Source organism: Phocoena sinus, chromosome 6, assembly GCF_008692025.1.
Source record: "Phocoena sinus isolate mPhoSin1 chromosome 6, mPhoSin1.pri, whole genome shotgun sequence".
Lineage (NCBI taxonomy): Eukaryota > Metazoa > Chordata > Mammalia > Artiodactyla > Phocoenidae > Phocoena > Phocoena sinus.
The window spans coordinates 8,461,271-8,478,872 of NC_045768.1; the positions used below are offsets into that span (position 1 = coordinate 8,461,271).

Below are 17,602 nucleotides of genomic sequence, written 5' to 3' on the forward strand. Positions count from 1 at the left end.
AGCGTGTGAGATAAATCCCCTCCAAATCTCCCGTGGGGTCTTCAGGGAAGTCTAGAACGCTCACATGCTTTTGAGGGAGTGGAGTCTTTCTGGGGGACATGAGAAGAGGCCAGTGCAGGATGGAAATGGAGACTGGAGGCTGGGCTGCGGGAGCTGGAGGCCGAGGGGCAGCTGGCGTCTGGGTCTCGGAAGGTGCCAGAGGGGACATCCTAGCCCCGCCGGCATCCTCCAAAGCAGGAGGTCTGTTCCCCTCCGCAAGAAGGGGCCGGACTGGGAGCGGGGTCCCGAGGAGGTGGGGGACAGGCCATTCTCCTGGCGGTGGAGCTGGACACCTGCACAGGCCAGCTGTCTGTGAGACCAGCGCTTGCCAGAAAGCCCACCCAGAGTCCTGTTAGAGACATTCAGATGGAGAGCGGGTCTAACGCTAGATCCTAAGTGAAAGAGACAGAAGAGAAACGCTACAGCGTTTGGTGTTCCCCGAGTGGAGCACAGCACCGTCTCCCTGAGCGGGAGTTCTCTCACCACCTTCCTTCCTGGTAGCTCTGATCTCAGTCGTGGGTGGTTAGTAGGAACCGTATCTGCCACCCTCAGTGACTGGCAAGGTGTCTGGCAGGGAGCAACTGCTTAATAAACAGCTCTGAATGAATGAGTGAACGAAGGAATGAACGAGCCATGAGCAGGTCCAGGTGTGGATACTATTCAGGATCCATGTCCTCTCATTGGCCCGTGGTTGGGGAGGTGCTGGATTCTCCGTAAGCCCCCTTCCTCAGGGCTGCCCCAGGAGTCCCCTGACCGGTGCTGAGAAAAGGTCAAACTTCTGCTCGTCAGATCAGAGTCTGCCCCAGTGCCTGTCTGGCTCTCACCCCTCCCTGGGGTGGGCAGGGAGAGGGCAGTGGGGCCCATTTGCCTGTGCTCCCCAAATCAGAGCAAACATCCCTCCAGGAGGCCTGCGGCGGGACAGAGGGAGGAGCTCCGAGGGCTCAGGGCGTCGTCCCTCCCCCTCTTCAGCCCCCTACCTAGGGTTTCACGAGGACAGATGGACTGGCTGACCGACGTGGGGCCAGTCCCTGCAGTGTCGCAGCGGCTCTGGACAAGGCATGGTGGTGATGAAGTGGGCCCCATGATCGGGGGAGGTGGACGTGGGTCAGCTCTGCCCACCAGGGGCGGGTGAGGCGGGACCGCCACGCCACCTCTCCACGCCTTGCTGTCCACAGGCACGAAACAGGGACATTTTACGAGTAACCACCGCGTAGCTAGGTCTGAGGATTGGGAGAGACCACGACAGTGCCTGGTACACAGGGAGCGCTCAGCAAAGCTCACTTATCCCCACATGACAGCACTCTGCCCTGTAGGGACGGCCGGATTCACCCCTTCTCTGGTCGTTTATGATTGTGGAGGCTGAGGAGACAGGCGGCTTCAACGCCAGAGGAGGAGTGTGTGTATGTGTGAGAGGCATGTGTGTGCCTGCATGGTGAATGTACACCCAAATTTGTGTGAGCGTATGTGAGCGTGCACGTGTATGTGTGTACATACACACGTACGCAGAGGGTGTAGCGTGTGTGTCCGTGTGAGTGTGTGTGCCTGTGCACACAGGCTAGTGGAAGGGCTACTCTGAGGGACGGTGCAGACCTGCCTCTGCATCACTGGGTCTCCCTGGCTCCCCTCAGAACTTAAGTCGCCACGATGCCCTTCACCTTCGGCGGCGCCTAGGCTGTGGGAGCTCCCCGTGCAGAGTCCCTGTCCTCCCAGAGCCCACCTGGTGCCTGGCGCAGAGGAGGCAGCAGCAAGTGGAGTAGGTGCAAGGGGTGAATCCCCGGGGCAGACGGGTGGGCTGCAGGGAGCCCAACCCCGGGCCAGGGTCCCCTTCGTTCACCAGTGCCCAGCATGGCAGGTGTCGGCCCAAAGGCCCGAGGCCACGGGGGTGCAGCGCACTCAGACCCCACCAGGCGGAGCCACAAGCCCGTCTCCAGACGAGGCCCGTTCTCAGGCGTCTGGTTTCCAGAACCCTCATTTCAGACCAAATCTGCACCCAGGTCTCCTCGGGTGCTGGCCTCAGACTCCCAGGCCATCTCTGGACCAGGTGATACGCGAGGCTGCCCGAGCAGGGGCTGGGACGCCCGTCCCATGCCCATCCTGCCCAGCGGCCTTCCTGCCTCGGCAGCCCCGCCCGTGGGCTGCGCACGCTGCCCTGCCGGAGCCACAGGGCAGCCTCACCAGGCTGGGTCGCCGGTGAGCTCGGGGGGGCTGGTCTCCAGCGACCCCCCTGGGAAGGAGGCCGAGCAGAGGCCACACTCACCTTGCCAGCCCTGAAGACATCTCTTCACTAAACTCTGAGCTCTCACTACTGCCTGCAAGAGGAACACAGATGGATGAGTGCGGCGGCCTCGCAGAAGAGGGCCCACCCGGAGCGGCCCGTTCTCCTGCGTCACCGGGCCCGGGCCCTGACCTGCACAGACGTGCCGGAGGAACAGCTTCCTGACCCTGTGTCTGTCAGCGTGGCTCAGCGTCTGCTTTGCTGCTGCTATTTCTGACTCTCGGCCCATCCCGTCCCGCTGTTTCCTGCCCCTGAGGGTGGGTCCTCCACTCCCTTTCCTGCCCCTGAGGGCTGCAGCTGCCTGCCCACCAGTCGTCTGGGGTCTGGGCCCTTAGGCCTCTGTCTTGGCCTGGCCTGGCTTCACCACCGCCTCCCTTCTGGCCCAAGTAAAACCAGCGTCAAACAGGCCTCACCTGGTGAAGACAGGGGCCAAACGAGCACACTTCTTCCTCCGAAGGTCAGGGCTCGACTAGACGCTGGTCAGGGAGCAGCTGCCTAGCAGCAGACAGAGGCCCCGACGGAGCGCCCCTTCAGATCCCGGGCAGTGTGCACACAGCGGGGCCCAGCCCTCCCCCAGGCCTGCCCCGTGGCCGACTTGGACTCTCCAGGGCCCGGCTTCAGCCACGAGGACAGCAGAGAGATTTTCTCGGAGAGGCCTGGGTTCCACACTCTTTGCCTGGGCTGCCTGCTGACAACACAGCTGGGCAGTGCGAGGGGGAAAAGGAGATCTCAGGTCCCTTGGGAGTTACAGGACGGAGGGGACCAGTTCAGCTCCAGACAGGGCACGTGCACATACGGCAACGTGCTCCCAGCCTTTCAGCTCCAAACGGAAAAACATGTGAGTTTCCCGAGTAGAAGAGCCGAGAACCAAACTGCCTGGTGATCTCCCGCCTGGATACTGGACAGCATTGCGTCTGACTCAGTTTTCTGTCTCAGGAATAGAAAGGCCTGGGCTCAGGCGCAGCTCAGAAAGTTTCCTGGATGTAAAACAGCCGCTCTGCTGCCCAGCTGAATGCTCTTGGGCCAGCATTTCCCAGACCGGTTCCTCAGAACCCCATCCCAGAGGACTCTCCAGGGAAGATGGTTCCTGCCCAGATAACGAGGGAACCTGCAGACTCCGCTCCCTTCTGGGAGACCCACAGAGCCCACAGGCACGTTAAAGTCTCTGGGAAGAGACCTGCCTACGTGGTTTATCCCAGCCTTTCCCCAACACACAGACCCTGAATTCTTTCCCCAAGGCACACCCATGAACCGCAGGCTACACTGTCCTAAGCCGGTATAAACTCCTGACCGGGTCCGAGTGGGATGACCTCCTTCCTGGACAGAAGGCAGACATGGACCTTGCTTGTCACAGATTTTCCAGGAGGTAGGAGACAGCTGCCCCCTGCAGTGGCACTGCCTCGGAGACGGGCCTCATTTCAGGAGGACGTGGGATGTGAGACTCCTGCCCGATTGTCCTGTCCGCACCACCCTCTTCCGTCCCATGCCCAGGGGCCCTCCACCCTACAGGCCTCCGACTAACCTGCTGCCAGCCCCGGGAGGGCTCCCTGTTAAGGGAAGTAGACAGACACACAGACTACAGAAGCATGGGCACACCGAAAGGACACGGCCAGTGGAGAGTGCACTTGTCTGACAGCAGAAATGACCTAGGTGACCTGGTCAGGTGACCTGGACACTGCAGCGGGACAGACCTGTGACCAGAGCTCAACACCATCCTCAGCTCTGACCCCTCCCCTCCTGGCCCCAGCAGCTCAGTTTCTGTCCTTCCATGGACATAAGCACCATTTCTGGCTGAAGTTCAGACATATGCTTTCATCCCAGATCAGTTTTTTACCCTCCCTCACTCTGGCTTCTCAGTGTGAAGACAGGGGCACAGTGAGCACCTGGTGGCCGCCCCGCTGCCGTCCCTGGGCAGCACCTCCTCCTCTGCCCTACGTGCGGGGGCCACGGCTCCCAAGGGATGGAGCCCCGCGGGGGCAGCGACCAGGCTTTGGCAGTTGCCGGCCAAGGATGGCGGGTCTCAGGTCCTTGTCCAGCCTGCCTGCCACTCTCAGGGCCACCAGCAGGATGAGGACAAACCCAGGGCATTTCGTGAAGCCTCGGAGGCCAGGAAGCAAAGGCCTCCCTAGCTCTGGTGACGCCTGTGGGGAGCCCCCTCTGCAGGGGGTGAGGGGCCACCAGGCACTGCACGGTGACAGAGACAGACACACGCCGGGCTGTGGCCCACCCGCTGTGGTGTGCAGGCCGGAGACGCTTACCGAGGGCGAGTCCATTGGTGACGGCAGAGGAGGAGGCGAGGGCGAGGCCCCTGCGGGGGCTGCGCGACTCCAGGACGCTGTCGTCCAGCAGGTGCCTCGCTTTCTCCGATGGGAATGTCGCACTTTTACTCTCAACTACACTCAACTGACACATCATACTGGAAAATGGAAAGGAAGAAAGAGGCAAAGCTCCTTATCTAGGGAGTGACAGTGGTTACACCTGCCCTGGCGTCCAGAGCAGACGGCGCAGCTGCAGGAGAAAGACCTCCACCCAGAACTGTGGTCTAAGTCCAGGCTCTGCCCTATCTCCCCGTGTGACCTTGGGCAAGTCACATCCTTCTTCTGAGCCTCAGTTTCTCCATCTGTCAAATGGGGCCTTACGATACTTGCCCTGCCTGTCTCCCAGGATGACTGTGAGGCTCAAGTGAGCGGATGGTGCTGGTGAGCCATGGAGCCACACAAGCGAAGGGACAGTGTGACCCTGCGGTCAGCACATCTGGTTCTGGAGGCACAAACCTGGTCCAAATCCTCACTCCAGCCTTACTCCACTGCAAGGTACTTCACCTGTCAAACCTCACCAGCCTCGTTCTTACAATGTGTATCATATAGCGCCTAGCTTGGAGGCCTCTCACAGGGGCTCAGTGAGAGAATGCTGGACAGGCATGTAGCAGAGCATCTAGCACAGAGCAAGCCCCAAACACTTGGAGAGCAACCCTTTCTCCTCCAGCCTGTGAGTGACTCCAGGACTGGTCTGGGCTGGTTGAGGCTTGTGTCTTAATGGTGGAAGGAAGGAAGGAAGGAAGGATGGAAGGAAGGAAGGAAGGAAGGGAGGGAGGAGGGAAGGGGGGAGGAGGGAAGGGGGGAGGGAAGGGAGGAAGGGACCCAACTGCTCAGGATTCTGTGCCCGACACCCTGGGGACATGGGCATGGCTGCCCTGGCCACGCTGAGGACCATGCATGTCCCCCAGCTGTCAGCCCCACACAGCTGGGTGAACCAGCAGCAGGCTCACTGCTCTGCAGGCTTTCTGCAACAATTCGCAAGCAGAGACTCTAAGCCCCAGTACCCAAGCACCACGAGACACCTAGTGCTCCCTGGATGACAGTCATGGTGTCCACTGGACTCTAGGGTTTTCCACAAGGAGGCACTAACCGAGCTTGGGCAAAGCTCCTGGAATCCCTCCACTGTTTCCCTGCCCTTCCCCGCACACTTCGTCCCTTGGCTGCCGAGCCCGTGAAACCCAGTCACCAGTTCGCAGACGCCCCCACTCTTCCTGAGCGCGTGCCAGGCCTGAGGAGAGGGCACCAGCCCGGGGCGCCGAGAGTGCCCGTCAGTGACTCCCAGACAGGCAGGGGAGGGCCCGGTGGGCCGGCATTCCCAGCAGCCCTTCAGCCCATGCCCCTCGCTCAGCCCAGTCTAGACCCGGGGAGCAGGGGGTGCTCGCTCAGTCACCCACTTGTTGCCCAGGCTGTGACTCTTCCTGTGTCTCGGAACTGGGGGCGTGGGGAGGCTGCCAGCCACAGATGCGTCAGGACAGGTGGGCCGCCGGCTGAACCTCGCAGAACTGGAGCCACCGGTGGGGGCTGTGAACAGAGCAGAGAGAGTGATGGTGGCGCTGTGGAGGCTCAGGGGAGGGGGGCCGGGTTTGGGGGAAGGCACCTGGCCCGGCTGTCATGGGGGGCAAGGTTCTCCCACGTCCCGTGGGCTTCCACTCGCGAGACCCTGACCCCTCCCTCCCTGCTTCCAGGCTGACAACCGACCGTCAGGAGGGCCAGTGTCCTGCTCTGCGTGGTGGCCCCCTGACCGGGCAGCCCTGCTGCTCATACGGGGGAGAGTGCCGTGGACAGACGTGGGGTTGGACGCGGGGGTCAGCATCCGGCCTATTTCCCTGCGGTGAGACTCTTCGGGTGGCAGAACTGAGCCCTAACAGCGTGACTTCTGAGTCCAGGTCCAGGGCCCTTACCCTGTGCCCTTCCACGGCCACTTTCTGTCCTCAACCACACATCCGACAAAAAGGGATGTGTGGAGGGCTTATTGGGGAGCAGCGGATTTAATGAGAGGAAGCACAGCTACGTGGGCAGGGGTTCAGACCCCTGGCCTCTCAGCTATTGGATGGGTTACTTACTCCCAGAGCCTCAGTTTCCTCATCTGAAAGGTGGGAATAATTCACTCACCTGGCAGGTGGCTGGGAGGGGTCATGTAGTAATGTGGGCAGTTCACTCACACAGAGTTAGCGTTCACTCTGGTTTTATTATGATAGTATTACCTTGTCCTCCTCAGCCCCAGTCATGGGGCCAACAGGAGGTCATCAGAGCCAGGGGGTTGGGGCCACAAACCCCACTGAGCCGCACATGCAGAGACGGAGGCAGAATCCTTCATGCTGGCCATGTCCACAGCTATATTTTGTGGGGTGTGGTCTGGACCACTGTGGTACTCTTTCGTTTCTGTGGCTTGGGAAGGGAGGTGTTTAAGGTGTTACGAAGACGGGTTCTTGGACTCTAATCATCAGGAACTGCTAAGAGGTCAGACGAGGAATTCAGGCAAGGCTTTATTAGGACTCGTGCTCACAGGGGGGCGAAAACAAGTAACAGGTTCCCTTGCCCACTCCCTGAAGGGGGGCGAGCTGGTTCCTTTCGTGGGGTCAGGTCAGGGGTGGATGGGTGGGTCAGGCTGGAGGGGTGGCTTAGGTGGTGTGCCCACCCCTTGAGGGTGCTGTGTGCAGGGATCACGTGTAGTACCCTGCTCAGAAGTGGCAGTTGGGTTTTGGCCTTTTTGTATCTTATTGTTCATAATTTGCCCCAACTGCCCATGCCCGCAGTTCCCAGGTCCCAGCCTGTCTCAAAGGGACATGACCCCAGATGCCAACTTAGCCTTAGCTACCTGGGCCAGACACCAGAAGTGGGGGCCAGGGTTTCCACAAAGGGGCTGGGCCACTTCCTGCGGAGCACATCAAACACCCTGCAAACCAAGGGGCTGCTGCCTGGCTGTGCTGGGGAACGTCCTGGAGGGCCTATGAGGCCCGAGGTCCATCCAGGACTCCAGATCCTCCGCCACAAGATGCTGCAGATCCACAAGTGACCTAAGGGTTCCCATGTCCTCCAGCATGCTTGGTTCATTCTTATTTTAGTGTCCAAAACAATGACCCCTGTCCCCAGCCTGTCCACTGCGGGAAGTCTAGCTACCCTCTGGCACTTCGGAGGGTTCACAAGGCAAGGAGCTCACATCATCTTAAGCTCTGAATTCCTGCTTCCAGCTGCCATCCCGCTCCCTGCACCCCCTCCACGCCGCACCCCCACCCCCACCTTCTCCTTCCCTTCCCCAAGCTCCCGCCGCCACACCCTTACTAGGTCTCGGCTATTGCGTTCAACAGCTATTCCCCAGGAGTCTCCTCCCTCCTTCAGCCCCCTGCACGACTCTTAGACCCCCTCCCCTCCAAAGGATGCCACTCTCCTGCCATGAGAAAACTGTGCTTGTCAAGTTTGATCTTCTTCGCGTCTGGCTCTGCAATTGCCACGTGCACCTCCGTCCACGCCAGCCTACCTGCCAGGCCTGGGGAGCCGGGACCACCTCCCAGCCCTACTGTTCCCTCTGAGAAGTCACCCTCCCCCCAACTTTCCCCTTCTCGCCACTCAGGCCGCTTCCCCAGCCTGTGCACACACTCTAGTCTCTCATCCGTGAAACGGTCTCGCGGCCCCGGCTCTCCTCCCGGCCCCGGCTCTCCTCCCGGCCCCGGCTCTCCTCTCGGCCCCGGCTCCCCTCCCGGCCAGCCACGCTTCCTCAGACAGAGGCCTGCTCCTCCTTACTCCGTTGTCGCCCCCTCGCTCCCTCCTCAAGTCGCTGAACCTGGTTTTCATTCCTGATGACATTCCCACTGACCTCCTTTTGGCCTAATCGTTGAACGCTCATCGGCCTCCTCACCGGCACCCTTGGTGTCTGACGCTAGCGATCGCTCGTCGCAAGGCTCTACTTCCTGGGCGTCTGTGACGTCACGCGCTCCTGCTTCTCCCTGTGCCTCTTCAATTGCCGTCAGTCTGCCTCCTCCACGGGCTCCTTATCCTCCAGCAGCTGGTGTTGTCTACACAGGCCTCCCTCTTCGGCTCCTGGTTTTGATTTGATTTTAACTCAGCAGATCGGCTGATGACGCAAGTCTCTACTGCCTTCCTCTTTTCTGAGCCTGAGACCTACATATTCACCCGTTGGCATCACATCTCCATCTGAACTTCCTTAAGATACCACAAGTTCAGCCAGGGTTGAACCTGGACCCTCCTCCTGTATTTCCAGCCTTGGTTGGAGGCCCTGCTGGCCACTCAGTCACCTGGCCTGGAAGGAGGGGTCGTCTTGGCTTCTTCCAGACGGTGACTGGCTTTGCTCTTCTCACTTGCTGTACACGATCGCCAAGGCCCCTAGGTTTTGTACAACCCCTCCCTGCCCATCTCTCTTGTCACCGACTGGTCTGGGTCCCCACACTTTATCTTCTTCCTGCAACCGGTCTAATCTTCTCAAATCCAACCACCATACAGATTCATGAGTGTTTGATAAATGGAAAGCTGACCATGTCATTTCCTTGCTTGAAACTGTCAGAGGCATGGTGCTCTATCCCTGCCATACCTGGTCATTTCAGCTGATCTTACAATCCTGATGGAAGAATAAAGGGACAAAGTAGCCAAGACAAATCCTAAGAAGAATAGTACAGGACTTGCCCTACCCGGTATCAGACCCGAACACAAAACAACAGTAATTCAAACAGTCTGGAGTTGGGGCATGGGCAGAGAACTGTTCAGTGAATCAGAAGTGAAAACCTGGACTTGCTTCATGGTGGTGGCGGCATTACAATTCACAGGGTAGGGAGGCTCTTTCAGTACGTGGGGCTAGAACCACTGGGTTCCACGTGGAAAAAGATGAAATTAGAGTCCTCCTACCTTATATTATACAAGTGGATTAATGCCATAAATGTGAAAAGCAAAAATGCAAAACTACTGGGAAAAAAACAGACAATCCTTATGACCTTGGGGAAAGGAAAGAAACAAAAGGCATAAACCCTAAAGGAAAAGAAATGAATAAATTTGACTACATTTAAAATTAAACATTTCTGCACCCAAACAAACAAACAAATAAATAAAAGACAGCAAAAGCAATGTTAAAAGGCAAGTTGTAGTCTGGGAGAAGGTATATGTCACCCACATCACCAGCAAAGGGTTCATGTTCAGATTTATAGAGAACTTCAAATACCAGTAAGAAAGAGAAAAACCCACACCCCCAGAAAACTGGCAAGGGAGACAAACGGGGAAATTCACAAAAGAGGAAATGACCCCAATGACCAATAACTATAGGGAAAGATGCCTTAACCTCACTGGTAATAATGGGAATGCAAATTACAGTAAAAAAAATGAGGTACATTTTCACCTCATTAGACTGTAAAAGAATAATTAGCGTGACAATATCAAGTGTTGGCTAGGTGTGGAGAGACAGGAATGCTAGTTTGGGGCTCATTTGAGTGTCAAATACTTGGAAAGCAATTAGCAATGCTGGGTAAAGGTGAAGATGCCATGCCTTCATGGCATCACCGTGACCCTGGGATTCCAATTCTGGGTGTCTGCCCTCAGGAAACTCTTGCATAGTGCACAAGGGGACACGTTTACAATGATGTTCAATGTGGAAACAGCCTGCATGCCCCTCGGTAGGGAAATGGATAAGTGAGCTGTGGTCTATTCATTCAACAAATTCTACAGAGCAGGAAAAAATGAAGAAACTGGATCCACAGGTATCAGTACGGATAAAATCACAGAAGCATATGCTAAGTTGGAAGAGCAAGTTGCAAAAGAATGTTTATGTGGATGGCATGCTGCCATTTATGTAAAATTTTAAAAACATACCCGAAAATGGTATATATGTTTGTATATAGGTATACCTGTAGTAAAACACAAAAATTTACACAGGATAACACAAACTGTATCAGAACAGTAGACACCTCCATAGGGAAGAAAGGGAAAGGATGGGGTGAGAGGGACTTCTGCTCTATCTGTAATTAATTAAGAAAATATAAAGAAAGTATGGCAAAATGTTAACTTCTGTTAAACATAGGTGGGAGGTACAGTGGGTATTCTCTATGTATAAATGTTTCGTCATTTAAAATGAGCATACTTGAAAAATGAGTGGACACCCCTTCTGTGCCAGGCATCGTGCTAAGGGGCTGTGTTGGACTCCAGATCCGTCCTTCTCAACCCTGTGCCATGAACCGGGGGCTGCACTACGGGGCCTAGGTCAGTGGGCTCCCTTCCGTCTGGCTCCTGGTCAGCTCAGAATGATGGGGAGCCCGGGCCAGAGACAGGGGAAGGGAGGACAGCGAGGCTAGGGCACCGCTTCCTGCAGCTCTCTCCTGTGGTCACCCCTGAGAGGTGCGGTCTCCAGGCCCCCTCTGCTCTGGTTTTGGTAACCGCTGCTTCCCTGCACCCTTGCAGGCCTAGGGGCGGTTACAGTGCCCCACTGTTTCTAGCCGGGGGTGCTGGGCTGTGCCTTGGGCTTCCCGACACCCTCGTTCTGACACTCTCCTCCGATCACCCCATTTGAGTGTCATCTGTGTCTGCCACAGCCCTGCAGTGCCTTCACATTTAACCCACACAACACCCCCTGAGGCCTGTTATTAGCCTTGGTGCACAAATGGGGAAGCAGAAGCTCAGGAGGTTAAGCCTCGAGGACAGGGGGCTGGTTGTCGTGGAATCCGGTTCAAGTCTAGGCCTTGTGAATACACAGAGGGGGCACCTGGGACCACCTGCCCAGCACCTTTGCCAGAAATCGCCCCTCCCCCGATGGGGGTCACAGGGGAGCCAACCCCAGACCAGCGCCACTGTGGTCCTGCCCCTGACCTCAGCTTGGGGGAGACACCTTCCCCAGGATTTTCAGATTTGGGCCAGGAACATGTCTGAGGACAATCTCTCTTTGGGATGAGAAATAAAACCTAGATACGGTCGATGGCCATGTTTCCCTGCCTGTGGAGCAGGCGGGTGGGTCTACGGTGAGAGAGGCTCACGGTTAAGGCAAAAAGCGAGGTGGAAGGGAGTCCCAGTAGCCCCTGACCTTCCCTGGCCTGGCTGCTCAGCCCTCCCAGCCAGAGTCTGCCTCTGTTGTTTGCAGCCCAAAGAACCTCCTCGAGGAGGCCCCACCACATCACGCCGCCTCTCGGCCAGGTGGCAGGAGAGGGTGCTGCCAAAGCAGCTCCAGGTCTTTGCTCAAAACCCATCAACCTCCTCTGTTAGCAGGAGTGTCCTTGCTCAAAACTTGCCAACAGCCCCAATTCTAGCAGCAGTGAACATAAATCTTTAAGTTAAAGGGTCCAGAGATGATAAAGGAAGCTATACACACACACACACACACACACACACACACACACACACACACACACACACACACAAAGAAAAAAAACACATGGAACCAGCTGGGACCAAGATGGCACGAAGCTGACTTCCAACAGACCCTGAGTCTCATTATATGTTGATCTGACTACATTAGCACATTAAATGATACATCTACTGGTGGCCGAGACTGGACATTAAGGACCAAAGAAGGATAAAAAGGGGGTGGCACCCCACTCCCTCGAAACAGCCCCGTCCCTTCCCCAGCAGACTAATGCATCCGTCTCCCCATCATTAGCCTCACTCCTCCTCCCTTTGCCTTTACTCTTTAAAATTAATTGATCTGTGAATTTAGTTCCTGCTTCTCCATTCTTTGGCCACTGAATAAAGCTTGTGCTGTGTTGATCTCAGCTTCTGTTTCGTCATTTGCCCATTGGGACCCAAATGGAAAAAATAACCCTCCTCTGCAGAGACAGAGAGCTCAGGCTAAGGCTCGAGCAGGGTCCACACGACGTAATTCGGTAACAAGAGGGGGTGCTGTCTGAGGTACCACCAATTCCATCCTGCATATGGCGTCTCAAGAACGGGGCTCTGACAGACCAACCCATAATAATGAAGTCAGAGAGTCGTGGCCTGGACTTCACCAACCCTGGGAGGGTCCATGGGAGCCAGCGAGGACTGTGGCTAAGCATTTTCCTGTGAGGGGTTCCACGCCGCCATCAGCTTCTTCGAGGTTGTCATTCTTAACCAGGGCATGTTTGTATCAGAAGCATCTGGAGGGTGTGTGAGAAATGGGGTTTCTTGGGCCCATTCCAGGAGGGTCTGATTCTGCTGGCCTAGGGGAGGTTTGGGGGCGCTGATCTCCAGGTGATTCTGACGGGCACCCGGTGAAGAACTTCTGCTCAAAGCGATGGAATGAAAACAAGTTCTGTCCCAGGTGAGACATCTCGTGTAGCTGCCGCAGGGAGGAAAGGCAAGCATGGGAGCATCCGGCTCTTTCTCTGTTTTGCACACATTGCTCAATAACTGTATCCGTGCGGAGGGTGGAACGCGCCTTGTTTGTCAGCTGCATGTAAGTGGGATTACAGTCTCATCGCCTGAGTCACTCTGGCTCCCACCCCAGGTTCAGAAATTATGATAAAGGTCAGATCGCCTGGCTCCTCCTCGTGGTTTGAACTGGTGGTGTCGTAGTATTAAGAATGGTGATAACTGAATGCTAAGGGCCGGGCCCCGTGCTGTGGGCGGGTCCTCCGAGGAGGGCCGATTTGCAGGTGAGAGAGCCAAGGCTTCTATATCTACCACGCGCAGGACCTGGGCCCAGGGCTACACCACTGTGCCGGTCGTGGCGAGTGGGGTCCACGTGGCGGGGGAGGAGCTCTAGCAGTTCAAAGGTCAGGCATTAGTGGAAACCTGAGGAAGGAGGAACACGGTGACACACTTGAGGTGATCTGATAAGCAGGAGGCACTTCCTGAAGGCAACGTGTGATGGATAAGGTCCAATTGCTACCCCCGAGGAGGGAAGGCGAAGGAGGCTGGCACCTGTCGTGCAGCGACTGTGCGCCAGGCTTGTGTAAACACTTCAGTGTCTGAATTCGATGACTCCTGTACGGTTGATACTTCGACTATGCTCGGGTCCTCGTGTCGGAGGCACACCAGGTCACGTGGCAGAGGCGTGCTGGGTTTGCTCCTTTAACCAGCCGTGTGTGCAGCAAGAACCATACGCTCTGAGGCTCTTCTGGGAACTTCCTCAGCCTCTGCTTACTCCTGATCCACTCCCTTCCCCACCTGTCTCTGGTGGTTCCTGCATCCTGGCTCTGACCCCCAGTTCTGGCTCTCCCAAGCCTCCAGACTCGCCCTTGGTTTCTTCCACTCAGCTCCTGACTCTCCCTCCAGGCCGAGGCCCAGATCCGCCCCCCTCTTCTCCCTGCTTTGGACGGGACGCATGCCTGGCCTCAGATGCCCCTCCAGCCAGCTGAGGGAAGGGTTGGGGGGTGAGGGGTGGGCGCAAGCAGAAGAGGCTGTGATCTCCCTAGGCCCAGGCTCCACGCTGAGGCTGCTCAGACCGCCCTGGGTCTCAGACACTCCCATCCCTGCATTGCGGACCAACAGCCCGGGTTTGACGCCGAAGCAGAAGAATTTCCATTCAGCTGGGACCTAGGGATGGAGGTGGCCTCTCTGACCGTTAAGTAACACTCTGCTACCGAAAGGCCTCACGTTCCTGCCCCAAGGCCTGGGGTGGGGGGCGGGCACCACGTGACAGCACCAGGGTCACGTGTCTTCTGGGACCGGTTCTGAGCGGGTGGCTGGCAAGTTTGTTTCTCCCTGTCCTCGGGGCGGGGGCGGTGATAATGAGCCTGGCCCTGGCCTGGCTTAGCAGAGTGTGGTCCCCACTGCCCAGCCCGATATGGCACGGACAGTTGGAAAAACTGACCACGCGGCTTGACTATCTCAGAAGATTGCTCTATTTTTCCTCTGCAAAATTTTTCCATGAATAATCTTTAAGTGGCTGTTTCTTTAGCAGTTTTATTGGAACATATGAGAACTGACAGTCACTGGGGAACGAGATATCATGAAAGAAATCTGGTTTTCATTACATTTCTCTCAAGAAACTGACATGCTGCCCAACAGACCACTCATTGACTGGAAGAGAAAAGAGCACAGGGCCCTCTAATAGTGGCTTTGGAGTGGACAGGATTAAGGATGATGAATGGCGACAGCAAAGAACGTGGAATCCAGAGGCAGACAGGCCTGGGCTCCCACTGGTATCTGCCACCTCCCAGCTGAGTGACCTTGGGCGAGTCACTCGTACCTCTGAGCCTGAATTCTGCATCTGAAAGACGGGGGCAGTGGTCTGGCCTGGCAGGTCGCCTGTGAGGAGGAAATGACACAGCAGCCTCCCGCCTTCCTCAACAACCCCCGGGCCAGGTGCGGTACGGCCACTCTGAATTAGAGCTGATGTTCTGCCTTCATGCAGTTACACTCAAGTGGGGGCAGAGACAAGCAACCAGATAACTACACCCAGGAAAGACACATGCTTGGATAGGAAAATAATAAATAAATACGGTGATAGCAAGAACTATTCAATACATCAATTGAATAACTACCACGACCATAATGGTGGTGGTGTTGGTGGTGGCTGACATTCATCGAGCACCTACAAGGTTCCAGATGCTGTGCTCAGTGTTCTGTACACAGGATCTGATGCAAGCTTCACAGTAACACTGCCTCACACGCCCTGTGGGCATCTCAACGGTGTGGGACCTGCGGTCGGAAGGGTCGGGCGAGGGGCTGCTGAGCAGTGGAGCCATGATCAGGGCACCTGAGAACACAGGAAGGTCAGAGAGGACCCGGAGGGTCTGCCCTCCAGACTGGCGCAGGAGTTCCAGCAGGGGCAGCCGTACAGGCAGAAGGAGCCCACGACAACAGACACAGGACCTACTCGAGAAACTGCAGAGAGCCAGCCAGGCTGAAGAGCTGAGGGTAGCGAGAGAGAGAGAGAGAGAGAGAGAGAAAGAGAGAGAGAGAGAGAGAGAGAGAGAGAGAGAGAGAGTGTGTGTGTGTGTGTGTGTGTGTGTGTGTGTGTGTCAGCGGGGGGGCGAGCCCAGAGGGGCCTAGAGCTCAATGAGGGGAAGGCGTGCAGATTTTTAGGAGAGGGGGTGATATGCTCAGATTTGCACCCTAGAAATCTCACTCTGGTCAAGACCACAGGCTGGGAAGGAGAGATGGGAGCCACGGCTGTCTAGGAGGTGGACCAGCTGAGTGGCATGAGGGGGATTCGGGGGTAACCATCAGTGGAGGCTAGTGCTACTCACCAAGGAGGGAGCAGGCTGGGGGGGCCGATGAGAAGCTCAGTTTGGGATTGATGTCCGCGGACCACTGGATAGATGGGTGAGGTGCTCGGGAGATATGGCAGCTGCGGACAGGTGTGCGGGACTTGTCAGCACAGGGGTGTGTGGAGCCCCGGGAGTGGGCAAGACATCCAGGCTGTAAGTTCAGTGGGAAGGGGGAAGGCCTGGGACAGAAGGCGGGAAACCAGTGTTTGTGGGAGGAGAAGAGAAAGGCTAAGAAGGAACATGTGTGAAACCAGGATCAACAGAACAGATATTTGAGAAAATGATCATTTTAAATTCACAAAGTGATCTCGTGCTTCGTTCATATTCTAAAGGAAGACGGCTCAGAAGTGTTGCACGATTCTGACTGCAGCAGCCCCTGGTCTCAGCTGTCATGTCCTCCTCTCAGAGGCGGCCTTGGCCGGCCAGCCAGCACCAGGAACCTGCCAGGAGCCAGGGGCCTCTTCTAACCATCAGCGTGGACCACAGCAGACAAGCCCAGAGCACCCCAGAAACGACCTCCTGTTCATCCTGTACATTTCTCTTGGGAGGGAAAGAACTGCTGGTCTTCTCCCACCTTCAGGGGTGAAATTAGACATGGGCGAGGGCTTTCATTGAGACGCAGGGCCCAGCGCTTCACAGAATTCAGGTCCCTGAGTTCTCACAAAGAGGGCGGCAACCCCATCCTCCTGGGCACGTGTGGCCTGTGCCTGGCCTTCTCGGCACCCATCCATCCATCTGTGTGTGATCTCCCGCTGACCGTCCATCCCCGCCCCCGCCCGACACCAGCCCCAGGAGGAAGGGACCGTGTCCCCAGTGCCCAGTGCAGGCCTGGGCGAGCAGTCGGAGAGCCAGTCAAGTGTGCCGAATGGCCCAGCGCCGTGCCCACGGCTGCAGAGAAGCCGGCTCTGCGGAGGAGGACACGTGGCCGGGATAGGGAGCCTCGTTCCCACGGGTTCCAGCGGCATCAGAGCGGCCCTGTCCTGGGTCAGCACTGCCCGATTTAAGCAGCCTGGCAGCCCTGCCGCCGCTCTTGGGGCTGTGCTCCAAGTCTCACACATTCGAAATTAATGGGAGGCAGCTGTGTTGGAGGGAAACGACTCAATCTGGAATCACAAGACTTGCATTCCAGTCCAGCCTCTGCCTGGGCTGAGCTGGGAGCCCGTGGTCCAGTATGCTCAGGCTCCGAGCCTCCGCGTCGTCCCTGGAGACCAGGATGACAACTGGCACGATCTGGAGCCATCGAGCACTGCCCCGAGTGTCTGGGGTGCAGCGCCCACTTTCGCCCGATTCCAAGGGGTTCTGTGTCTTTTGGGTTCTTTCCTGCATGGGCTGAGAGCCCTGTTCTCAGGCTGGGGCCCTCCCTGGGTCTGCCAGAGCCCAGCGGCCCTCCAGGGCCCGGGGGCCCCTCTGCACAGAAAGTCTGTTTGTGTTGAAAGCCTCCTCTGGCCAGGTTTCATGGTGGAGCCTGGGAGCCGGTGACTTTTACGTTCACACGCGTTCTTTGTTTCTCATACATGTAGCTCTTACAGGTCCTTACTGTGAGCCAGGCTCTATCTCACACTCACTCAGTTTGCCCCAGTTAATTTCCTTCTGAAAAATGGCATCTGATCACCCTTCAACTGCGGTGAGGCCCAGACGCTTTCTCCTCAGAGCCAGAGGCCCAGATCCCCAGACCCCAGCAGGCAGCAGGTTTAAGTCTTGGCTCATCTGCTTGACCTTGACGCTAACAGGCTACTAAGATGGGAGACTCCAGGGACAAGTAGGTGTGAACTCCAGGGTGAACTGGCTCCCTGGCTCTTGAGCTCCTCATTAGGAGCCCCTACCCACTCTGAGAATATAAGAGGGTGTCG

General features: G+C 56.9%; 1 protein-coding gene across 22 annotated transcripts in view; it reads right to left on the minus strand.

The window, feature by feature from the left end:
- RALGPS1 (Ral GEF with PH domain and SH3 binding motif 1) overlaps positions 1-17,602 on the minus strand; it is a 283,690-nt gene that overhangs the window by 18,943 nt on the left and 247,145 nt on the right. For 10 of the 22 annotated variants that reach the window (XM_032635807.1, XM_032635805.1, XM_032635815.1 and 7 more), the window contains exons 13-15: positions 6,027-6,153; positions 4,573-4,730; positions 2,297-2,348 (exon numbers count right to left, since the gene is read on the minus strand). The exons of 1 other annotated variant lie outside the window; for it this stretch is intronic. In XM_032635807.1, coding sequence (XP_032491698.1) covers positions 2,297-2,348; positions 4,573-4,730; positions 6,027-6,153 — 337 coding nt within the window. Of the gene's footprint in view, positions 1-2; positions 389-2,296; positions 2,349-2,574; positions 3,015-4,572; positions 4,731-6,026; positions 6,154-14,182; positions 15,932-17,602 lie in introns of those variants that run through there. 11 more of the 22 variants (XM_032635804.1, XM_032635802.1, XM_032635803.1 and 8 more) reach the window with 8 other exon arrangements.